We start from the raw sequence: 12,231 nt of genomic DNA on the forward strand, positions 1-12,231 counted from the left end.
ATTTGCATTTTCACTGAGGACTCTTTTTCACTAAGCATCCCTGACTTCACTGGAAACAGGTATATCTGCAAGTGTTCAACATGACTGAAAATTAGGAGCTTTAAGAGTGCTTTATAAAACTAGTTGAAATCTAAACCCATTGAAAATAAAGTACTACTTTTTTTTACAGTTCTATTCGTAGTTTTAGATTTTATGCAGTTCATGATATGGACAGAGGGTTACTGATATATGGAACTGTTTTACTCATATCTTGAAGATCCATTTCTGTTCACTAAAATAGCTTATGTCCTGGTAGCATCACCAGATGACTCCTTTAGTCCGGAGGCCAAATATTAGTTTAGATCAGGCTTCCCTTGCAGATAGCTAATTAAGCAGAAAATGGTACAAGGCTTGTTGCTTAGATAGTGCTCAGGAACAGATATCAGAGGAGCTGAAATGAAAGGTCTCAGGTGGCAGCAAATAGAATTACTTCAACAGCATCATTGAGTTTTTAGAGCACAGTGATAATACATGACCATTTTCTAGTCAACGTAGCAGGACTGTCTGGAACAGGGCATAACTCATCAGTGGCTGAGAGGAAATAAAGCACATCTTTGGGACCAAATTTTGAAAAGAAAGGCTGTAATTGCATCTGGAAATTTGTTAACATTACTAACAGCTATTATCCACTGTATAATGCTTTGATTATCATTAATTAATGGGATTATAGTTAATTTATTAAGTGTTTATGGCTGCTTAAATTAGGAGTAGAGTCCCAGTTGGCATATCTTCATATATGAGAGACTTAACTTGACTATTACGTTTCATTTACGGATTTTATTGTTAAATGCATGTAGTCAATTTGATAAATCCATGTATTTTTAATCTAACTGAACCCCCCGCCCAAAAAGACTGAAATGCAGAAGTATAATTCACAGAAAAAGATTAAAACTGAACATTATTTATAAAAAGTTTTCAGAATTTTAATTTTAGTAAACATGTAGGACTATTGGTGTATTTAGGTCTTTAATAGGTCAAAATAATGCAATATTTTGCAGTAATCAAAACTGTAAAAAGATAGAAGCCTAAATGCTCTTTGGTTTTATGTCTGCAAATAAGAAGGAAGACCATCTACCAGAGGAGTTTTTATATAAAGAGTGTAACCAGTTTAGATGGAAATTGACTTTGATATTTCTCTTAAGCATTTTGACTAGAGCGGCAGTTCTTTGGGTCAACAGGAAGAATTACCATGAAAATGATGAATACAGCTGCTTTTTTTTTTTTTTTTTGATAGCATTATACTGGTTTCCAAATATTTCTACATCTAAAATCTCTGTTTTAGAATTACTAAGTCAGTAGAAGGAAAAGTGGATATTGAATATATTTTTAATGAAGTATAAGTTCTCCCCTTCTGCAAGGCTTTTGTACTACTTTCTGAAAGGTTTCATTATTGTTGTTCACAGTTGTTGGTGGCTCCAATTGTAAAGATAAATGTCAGAAATCCAAAGCTTAGTAGGCTAATATAGATTAGTTTATGAAAGAAATCAATTAGATATTATGATAAATTATTTGCAAAGCCAGGCTATAAGGACAAACTGAATTATAAAAATCATATTAAAATTCATTCTTGTTGAATTCAAGATGCTATTTAAGACATTGTTGAAAGACACTACTTTTTTTGTAGTTTAAGACTGAGATGAGGTGAGGCAATGCACAGCCAAAATAACACCAGCAGTGTATCTTGCAGTTCTGTTAAAGACTCTGGTTTTAAGTGAAAATTATTTGGTTAGTACTAAAAATATGAAGGATTTGGAATCCCATATGGAAATTTAGGACTTCTTGTAGTAAATGGGACCTAATAATTTATCTTAAGCGTTGATCAGGATTGTGTTTCAGGAGAAAAGAAGGGAGTTATGAAATAACTTAATTTGCAAGAAGTCTTTTTCTGTATCCCAGGATTTGTTGACTCTTCTGAACAAAGAGGGTTTAATGTAATTTTTTTTTTCCTATTATAACTGTGTATGTCATAATTGTGCTATTCAGAGCATGGTGTAGTGATGAGTGTTGACACGAATTCATTCATTTATAAAGCACTGATAATGGAACACCTCTAACATAACAAAAGCTCTTCATTTTTAATGACTGCATTTAATTTGGGGTGATTATTTGGAGCTGAGAGGTTTTGTATTAAATTATACTTGTATTAAATTGTCTTTGCAGTAGAAGAAAAAGTGGGGGGAAGTAGGATCTGTAAACATAACTTTGTCACCAGGTGAGGTTTCTTGAAAAATTACTTTTGCAAGTATCAAAAAGAATGAAGAAACCACACCAAGACAATATGCACTGAATAAAATGTGGACATAGGTGGTAGTTTACAAAGAAATTAGAAACATTTGCAAATGAGTTTTCCTTTCCTGTCCTTCCTGTAGGAAGAGCGGGTAGTGAACCATTTAGCAGCAAAGATAATTGAAAATGTTTCTACTACTCGGTCATGCCATGCACAAGGATTTATTACAGGAGAAATTGGACCTGTCTTGTGGTACCTTTTCACACATTCTACAGGAGATTCTTTGAAGATAACTGCTGTTTCGGTAAGGAATTTCCTTTTGTGGTAGTGTAATTCTGTGGTGTTTAGTTTGAAAAACATTCTGAATTGAAATTGAAATATATTTGAGCATGTTTGTGCTTTTGTATTTCAGACTACATTAAAATATATTTGAAAAATTTCTGAAATTGAAAAGTGCATTTATTACACTTCAGTGCTTATATATACTTCTTGTGATTTGTCATTTTCCAGAACATATGTTTCCTTATGCTGGTAATAATGAGTTATGTTTGAAAAGTTTAACCTTTCAAAGAATCTTTTAAATTCTTGCAAAATTGAAATTTATCTTTTTGTATGATGTTTCAAATGAGAACTGTTTTATTCTCTTTGTCAAAGACTTGTTTAGAAGACTTAGTTTAATTCATGTTACTTTTTATAAAATTGTCAGGACCTAGTCTTTTCCCTGAATTTTTAAGGCAGTATAGAATAATAACAAGACAAACAGAGTGATGACATGCAAGCAGAAGGTTCGGAACAAAAAGATTTATGAGGTAGAAAATAATTAGCAGGACTGTGAGTTTAACCATAGCTCTTGGACTTTTGACAAGAGCATGTAGTGACAGGACAAAGGGGAATGGATTCAAACGATAAGAAAATAGGTTTCGATTAGATATTGGAAAAAAATTCTTCATTGTGAGGGTGGTGAGGCACTGGCACAGGTTGCCCAGAAAAGTTGTGGCTGCCCCATTTCCTGGCAGTGTTCAAGGCCAGGCTGGATGGAGCTCTAAGTAAACTGGTCTAGTAGAAGCTGCCTCTGCCCATAGCAGGAGAGTAGGAGCTATATGACCTTTATGGTCCTTTCCAACCCAAACTTTTCTCTGATTCTTGTTGAAAAAACAAAAGCATTATCCGCCAATACAGGTAATATTTCAGAATGGAAAAATATGTTGGCTTATTTTAAATTAAGTGTGATAAGTGGATGCTGATTTTCTGAGTAGAGTTCAGGCTTGCAAATGAGTTTATTGTTGCTTTCCAAATGGAAAATGGTAGTGTCACTACTGCAGCAGTATGCACATAGACACATAGAGGTAATAAAAGAGAGAGAAATAAAAATTTATTTGAAATGTAGCTGAAGAGGTAAATGGTATAATAAATGTATACTTTCTAAAAATATATCTATTTATTGATTGTTCACCTCAGTGTGTATTTTTGGCAGAGTCTTGCCAGCAATATAAACTGCTCAAATATTGGGAAAATGTCTTGACATTTTAGAACAGGAAACCTATTTAGTAAAATAAGTGTTATAGAAACCTTTGCTCTGTAGCATCTGAAATTCTTGGCAAAAAACAGTCTTAGAACTTTCATGGGCACAGAATGATCTGTCTCTAAATATGTAAAGTATATGTGTGAGTCTGGCTATTAGGCTGCTTTATCAGAAAGGGTCTTTTTGTGACTTTACCCATCTGTTCTATGAGTTTTATGCTTACATCACGACTGCATATATGGGAAAAGACTGGAGGTAAGAGTTATGATTTCCTTTACTTACTGAGTTTTTAAAGTAGCCTGCTTGATCCTCTCTCCTATCACTACTTTTGATATAAGAGTTGTTTCGTATCATGTGCTTTCTGTTCTAGTCAATCATTAGTCTGGGCAGGTGTTATTTGTTTGCTACTAGGTCATAGTATTTTACGGCTTTTTACCTCTTTCAACACATGCTGAAATTTCCCTCTTGTTTCTCTGCTATCTGCATGGAGAACTTTGCTTCATCATTTACCATTCCCCTGATTCCTACAGCTGACTTCCAGGGCCTGCTCCACAGGGGCCAGTTGGCCAGTTATGCCTGTCTTGTGTACTGCAGTAAGCAGCATATCCTGGAGAAACTGTCTGTCTCAATTGCATTTAGACACTGAGCTAAGAAAGATCACCAGAGGAAGTGTCAGTGGGCTTTTTTCTCGGTTTTTTTTCTTTTCCTCTCCTGAAAACTCAGTTTCTTCTTGGAAAATACAGTATGCTTGAGGTGGGCAAGAGCTTTTTTTTCTGCCTTAGTAATATGCAGAAATTATACTTCTGATTGTCAAGAATAAACTTGTCATCAGTGTAAATTCATTATGGCTTTCTGTAGCAGTGGGCTCAGAGGTTACTGTCATCAATGCCATATGGTTTGCACACTTTATCCTTGGATGAGTGTCTACTGATGATGAGAAAAGTGGGTTGTTGTTTGGCCCTCTGTATCCTCTGCCTCTTTTGAGAACTCAGATCACTGGATCCTCCCAAGGCTGCAAGGTTCAGGTGAACCACTTTGTCATAGTGTTTATATGAAGTGCCTTGAACAAGGAAGCTTCTAAAGTAGGATGCACTAAGGTGGTACTTTAATTCTTTTGCTGCTCTGTAGTGAAACACTAAAGTAACAAGTAGGTAAACTTATTGCTCAATGCCTGATATGAATCGTGGTTATGTAGTAATAATGCTGCAGCATTTGGAGATATGATCTTCACTTCATTTAGTAACAATCAATTGATATCGAAATCTAGTGCAGGCAGATATTTTCCCAGCTAAAGTTTATGGAGATTTTAGTGGCATGCTAATTAAAAAAATAAAATACTAATGTATTCTCCAGCTATAGTGTACTGTATGATTTCTACATTTATTAAATCGTTGCTACAGTTATGTAGCCATTTTTATCCTGCATGACCACATAAACAGACATCATCAGTGTCCTATTTCATTTTATTATGCAGTCATTCCTGTCTTGTTTGAATGTATCCTGAAGAATTTCTTCTTAACTGACATCTCTATTCGAATATAAAAATACATTTCTGTTAAGAAATACATCTGTCATATCTTTACTTAGAGTTAGCAGTCTGCCTGCAAAGTGTATCAACAGTAGGGGGCTATGGAATTTTACTTATGATTATTTCAATCAGTACTAAAAATATATCAAGAAGATTCTCTGTCTTCAGTCTCTGGAGTCAAGAAATGATACTTTACCTTGTCCTGCCTGTCAAAGGTGGCAAACGGGGACTGTGTCTCAGTATTTTTTTCTCACTTTGGAGTCTAACATGCCTCAGGTAAATATCACAGATTTTGCCTGTAGGAAAGCTGTGTCTTTTTATCATTTTGCTAGACTCAGAAAAAAAAAATCTGTAAGATGTCAAAGTGATATTCTGACAAGCTCAGCAGCCGGAAGCATATTTTCTTTCCAGTATACTGAAAGTTTTTTTAATTTAAAAAAAAACAACTTAAAATTTTCTTTCTAGGAGATGATTTTTTCTGCTGGAAGTGAAGTAACAAAACATATGCCACTTAAATGGAAATTAATTTGGGAAAGCTCAGCACAGTCTTTTTGGGGATTTGGTTTCTTTTGCTATTTTCTTAAGTAATTGGTATTGAATAGTTTCTTTCAGAGACTTGTATATTGCAGATGCTTAAGTGCATTCATTCTCAAACTTGAGAGAGACGTGGAAGGGTGAATGTTACCCAGTCACATGTGGCCTATAAGACTAGAAGGATAGGGCAGAGATGATCATAGAATCCTGGAGAATCTCAAGTTGGAAGTGACCGATCAGAATCATGACACAAAGGTTAGAGCTGCTGAGGGAAGAGGTGCTGATTAAGGTTGTGCAGAGAGCAGGGATGGAGAAGCCAATTCCAGGAGAGGCTCTGCTGAAGCCTTACTCTCACTAAGAACATTCCATGTTCCTGCCTGGAGATGATGGTAAGAGCTCTACTCTTACCTCTTTTATCATCCATTTCCAATTCCTGCTCCACCACTTTTTGACCTGTATTCATCTGTTCTCTCCAGATATTGGATCTGCTGAAGTGATTTAGAATGCTTTGTCCTCTATCTGCCATTTGAATTCTACTGCTTTGCTGAAGTATTAGGTTCATTAATACAGCAGAGTGTTCTGTGATGTACAAACTAATGGGAATTTAAAGCTTCTCCCCTTGGCTATTGGTCAGCTGGAGCTTTGCTGCTGCTGCCAAAGCTGCAGTATGATCCTAGAAGACAGTCGTGTCTTTCCTATGAGATCTGCCTGGAAGTCATCTGGTGGCCTGTGACTGTGGTCACCCTTTTTTTGCAAGGTTTGTAGCAGAGATCTGAGGCAGTGCACACACCATGTTAGCACACAAGTTAGCTCCATGTGGCTATGGCACAGCATGTCCCTGAGTCCCTGCAGTTCATTGGTAGTATGATCCTCAAGGATGTTTTTAGTGAATGCACGTACCTCCTGCCCACTCATTTTGAAAACTCTGAATTGAGGTGAAGGGCTGGATTGTATCCTGGGAGAAATAGAGCATGCTGTACTAAGAAACTGAGATTGAGTGTCTGTGTTTTAAAAGAGGGGAAAAAAATAGTAAAAGAAGAAAAGTAAAAGGCTGCAATCGATATGGTTCCTGGACCATAAAGGACAAGAAAGAACAGGAGCAGAGTAGATGAACAGCATCAATAAAATGTCTGTCAAGTTCCTGATTTACCATCTTTTATGCCTTTTTTCTTTTTCTTCTTTTCTTTTCTAGTTTGTTTTGAGTAATGTTTCTAAGGGCACTGGTAAACGGGACAGTTTCTGGCGTTCTTACATAGAAAGCTTTTCTCTGGTGATAGTATTGTGTGTAATTGACTACAGTTTCTCTTAAATGAGACCTTCCTATTGAGTGCACACCAAGTAAACAGCAATTTCTAAATATATCTGGTCTGAAGAGAACAAAGAAATCGTAAATATTACCTACATTTCACAGAAGGGAGTCACCTTCAAAGTTTTTCCTGAAAACCAATTCAGATTTTCATGTGAATCCAGTATTTGACATAAGCTGTTCTTCTATGCTAACAGTATATTCAAGCCAAAGAAAAAGAAATTTTTAATGTTTAAAGAGTCTTATTTTCTTTATCTGGAGAGAACAAAAGCAGTTGTAGTATCTTGAAGGTTGCATTTTCACAGGTATCAAAAGGAAAAGCTGTGTTGATCTGGAGATGAAGCCACCCTGGAGGTTGTTGGGTAATGTTTGCTAGGAAATAGTTAAGTTAGTAGACACTGAACAGGTTTGTGCTACTTCACTAGAGCATGGTCAGTATCTGCATTTTCTATTAAAATTGTTTTACTCACTGATACTTGTAAATCAACCATTTGGAGAATAGTTTGCATGTTTATTATACTAACCACTGTTTCTTAATAAGTACCTAGATCTGAAGGAGTATCTAGAGCTAAAGATAGACTTTATACATTGAACTACTACATATCACATTTTTGTCCATGAGCAGGGAAAGAGAAGATGCCCGCCCACCTTTATGGGTGCCCATAATTTCTGTGGCATGTGCCATGTCTGTACTTTTTCTCCCTGTACTCCTTTCTAGCACAGGGTTATCTGATGCTGTTTATATTCTGTGCTTGACAAAAGACTGAAGCATGGATGGTGATGCTCCATCATTATTGTTCTCTAGAGGAAAAGAATAATGTGACTTTTGATGTGGATGTTGGTGTATGAAATATTTGAATTTCACCTGCACAGAGTTTATGGTAATATGTATTTAGAAGAATTCCAGGTCTCTAAAAATAAGTGGTCTTTTCTTCTAGTATTTGTCTTATAAATGAATATGTATGAATTCCTTATATTCCTAAACTGTTGAAAAACTCACCATGTGCTTTTATTTTCCATTATTTTTCTTGAGATAACAGTCCCATTATATTTTTTTTTTCACTTTTGTAGGCTTTATGCAGAATTACTCGTTCCTCACCTAATGCTTTCCAGAGTGTCATTGAAAAAGTGGGATTAACAGCTGTACTAAATTCCTTGGCAAATGGAATATGCAAAATTCAGCAGTACATGCTCACAATGTTTTCAGCAATGCTGTCATGTGGGATTCATCTACAGAGGCTAATTCAAGAAAAGGTTTGAGTTCAGATTAATATTATTCACTGTAATGGAATTTCATTAAAGGAAAAGTTAAAGTTGACACTGCTAGTGTTTTTGGGTTTTCAAAATGCTTCTCAGTGACATTTGCATATCTGAATAGCAGGAAATGAGGAATGTGTTTCTTTTGTATTTCTATTTGCTTAAAATCTGAATTATACAGTGTATCATTTTTTTCTCTCTCTCATAGATCTTTGAGAAATGGTACTAATGGATCTATAAATTGTTCCTGTATCTAGGATTCAATCAATCATGAATACCCTAGCCTGACCATAATTGATAATGGGCCCTAAGGAAAATCAGTAAGGAATGAGCAAGGACAGCTATTTGACATAGCTCTTTTAGAATTCAAAAGAGAAAATAAGGAGTGTCCTGATTAAATCTGAAGCTGTACTTTATGCTCTCCTTAAAGGACCTTAGGCCAATTTGTAAGTGAAATATCTTGCAGAAATTAGCATTTTAATACCTTAGGTTTTTCTTTTTAGTGTCACTGAATAAAACTACTGGTTTTGATTTACGTCTAATATAATTTTTGGTAGAAGTGATTAAAAGCTTTCTACTTTGATCCCCAAATTATTTTTTATTTCGAGAAAAAGTGTTTATTTTTTGGCAGTATATCTGCATAGTTCATAAATGAAAGTAATAATCTCCCTCTGTTTGGAAAACATAAAAATCACAAAGAAAATAAGAACTCTAGCTCCTGTTTTCATCAGATACTCTGTTGTAATGTATGTTGTAACCTGACAATAATCTTGACTATAATAATCTGCTGGGCATTAGTTGACAGAGTTTTATTTCCCTTCATATTGTTTCAACAATTATATTTAAATTAAAAAATTACCCCACCCATGTGGCCTGAAGTCACTCATTCTCTTCCAAAAATTCATTTCTGTACCCTGTCAGATTTGCCAGTGTGTTTTTGTGAGTGCATGTTGGCTGGCCTTAAGCTTTCAAGATCCCACAACAGCCCTAAGAGGTGGCAAATTGTCCTGTAAGGTTGCACTAACAGTGCACATTACTGTGAGTTGATGGTATAGTCAGAGAAGCATGGTCAAAAATTATTCACTTTAACATTCAGCAAAAGAATGCAATGTGTAACAAGCCTATGGCTACAACATGATGTTGTCTGTGAAGAATTCCTGGGTTATATAGGACTCAACATTGCTAAAAGGACTCTCATACTGTTACTGAATTTCTTACAGACAATTACTAGAAGAATTCCCTTTCTGATACTGCAGTTGTTATGAAAAATTCTAATCAAATTTTGCAGATTAGAAAATTGACATACAGACAAATACAGACATTCCTTTAACAGCATATATCAAACTATCAAATGATAGAAGTGGGAATAGTACCCAAAGCTGTAAGTAAAAAGTATTATACTGTAAAAACTGATAAAGTAGGTCTGGTTCTACTGCATGTGTCCACATTTGGTAACTGTACCTGCATTACAGCTCAGACAAACTTAAATCTCATAGAATGTGGGCTGTTTTTTGGTTGGTTTTTTTGGAATGAGATTAGCTTAGTTGGTTAGAGCCCGGTGGTAATAACACCAAGGTTGTTGTTGCTTCAGTCTCCATGTGAGCCATTCACTTAGGGGTTGGACTTGATGATCCCTTCCAACTCAGAATGTTCTGTGATCTGGAAACAAGATTGTAGGATTTTGGAAGCTGAAACTAAATTCCTATTTTTCTTGAATAGAATCTAAAAATACAAACACACTTCTGTATTGAACTGCCAGCTGCTGTCACATTACACAGAGTGATACTATTTTAGAGCTGAACATTTAATTCAATAGTCTGTGCTCTTTTAAATATTTCGTGCTCATGATGCACAAGTCCACCTTAATTAGAGAAGGGAAAAGTGATCAGTGTTGGCCTACAGATTATTTTGCATTCTGTAGAATTCTTGTGTAGCTCAATTTAAGAGGCAGAAAGACCTCAGTGTCACACAGAAGGTAGTGGCAACGACCTGTTTAATTCAGGTGCAAACAACATATTAAAAGATACTCAAAGATATAAATTCAAGATGGAGATAATTTAGCTTTGTATATGTTATCTGGAAACACCCTTAGCTTGTAAGACTTAGGACTGCCCTTGTTTTTTCGCTCTTCAAGAACAGCAATAAAAACCAGTTATGAAACAAAAGCCAGAAATGCAGTTCTGTGATCATTGACACTAACACAAAATTCCAGAGAACTACAATAGTCAAAAGGGACTGGGTTGGTTTTGTCACTCTCTGATACAGAGACGTTCCATTTTATTTTCTTGTTTTGGAAACTAAAATAGTTGAAATGATGCTTTTAAAATAAAGCATGGAAAAAGAAATCAAAATCAAGAATCTTTGACACATTATAGCAGTAGATTAAAAAAACCCCGCTGCTCATTACTTTCATCTGGCTGTCAAGATTCACCTTTGAATGAGTGAAAATCAGTCACAGCTTTTTGAAGGCAGTTGGGTTCTTCCAGAGGTCAGATAATGGGGCAGGGTGTTTTTTATTTGTTTTTTTTTTTTTTGTTTGTTTGTTTGTTTGTTTGTTTGTTTGTTTTTTTAATTTTTTTTCCTCAACTAGTCATAAGTAAAATTATTCAAAAATTTACAGCAATATGTTGTCACAACTGCATTGTAAATACATTATAAGCGTTGTCCTCATATTTCAGTAACTGTTTTCAATTCTCTTTTACCTGAATGTGAACAAGTAACTACCACTGTAGATGATTTTGTCATTATCAGTATGAATTAATAAAAAGATAAAAGTATCTTTAGCAAAATCTTTATACTCTAAACTTATAATATGGAGGCATTTGCAAAGCATAGAAAGGGAGTTTGAAAATACAATGCAACAAATACAATGTGAAAATAACGATGCAACGAATGTTTGCTATTGTAATTTTTGTTCTTCTATAGTGAGATAGTGGTCTAGCTGTTTTCCTCTTGTGTAGCCAATTCAAAAACATAATTTCTTTTGTTTTAAACTTGCTTTGCAGTATTACTCAGTGTATCCAATATAAAGTCATAATCTTGTTGCAGTGTGTTCACTTGAAATGAAAAGAGTGTCCTTACCCTGCAGAGTCTCCATGGATACATCAAACATTTGCAGGGGAGAGAGGAACAGTATAATAGTGAAATTGTAAATGTATTTGGCAGTATTTGAGTGATTTTTGGCTTTTCTGATATACTAAGTCCTGCAGGTCTGCAAAGATGTGCTTGAGATTTTCTTTAGATAAACTGTTGCTGTTTTGCAGTCCTCAAACTGGCCAGAAAAGTAAATTCCAACAGCTCACATTTATTTCTTAAACCAGATTATTAGAGCATTCCCAGATTAAGTCTGATGTAACTAAGTTTAATTATCTTAACTCATGTTAACCCCCACATGTAGCATTGAAATATTCTTGCTTTCCAGAGTATGAGAACTAAAAATAGTCAGATGTGCTTTGGCTTGTAGTTGCATGTGTCTTTGTCATGGTGTCTCTGTGCATGGTTTACCAAGTCCATTCACTGTTAGCACAGTCAGTGTTGCATTATATACACTCTTTGACTGTGTCTGAGGTTTTATGGGATTTCTGAACATAAAAAATTTGTTGTTGTTATTTTGAGTAATTTTACAAAAAAAAAAAAAACAAACTTGGAAAACCAAACCACACTTAATTAAAATTCAACCTTTGCATTTATTAGTTTGTAATTGAAGAACTTTACTGCTGCATTTTCATACTGGAGGAGCTGCAAGTCATGCTCTGTGAGCTGTTGAAGTGTTTAAAGCAGTAAACTTTACATTTTTAAATCCCAAGGTTGAGGAACCC

General features: G+C 35.1%; 1 protein-coding gene across 1 annotated transcript in view; it reads left to right on the forward strand.

The window, feature by feature from the left end:
* ULK4 (unc-51 like kinase 4) overlaps positions 1–12,231 on the forward strand; it is a 212,224-nt gene that overhangs the window by 41,791 nt on the left and 158,202 nt on the right. The window contains exons 19-20 of the mRNA XM_069007521.1: positions 2,409–2,570; positions 8,228–8,410. Coding sequence (XP_068863622.1) covers positions 2,409–2,570; positions 8,228–8,410 — 345 coding nt within the window. The remainder of the gene's footprint in view (positions 1–2,408; positions 2,571–8,227; positions 8,411–12,231) is intronic.

Source organism: Aphelocoma coerulescens, chromosome 2, assembly GCF_041296385.1.
Source record: "Aphelocoma coerulescens isolate FSJ_1873_10779 chromosome 2, UR_Acoe_1.0, whole genome shotgun sequence".
Lineage (NCBI taxonomy): Eukaryota > Metazoa > Chordata > Aves > Passeriformes > Corvidae > Aphelocoma > Aphelocoma coerulescens.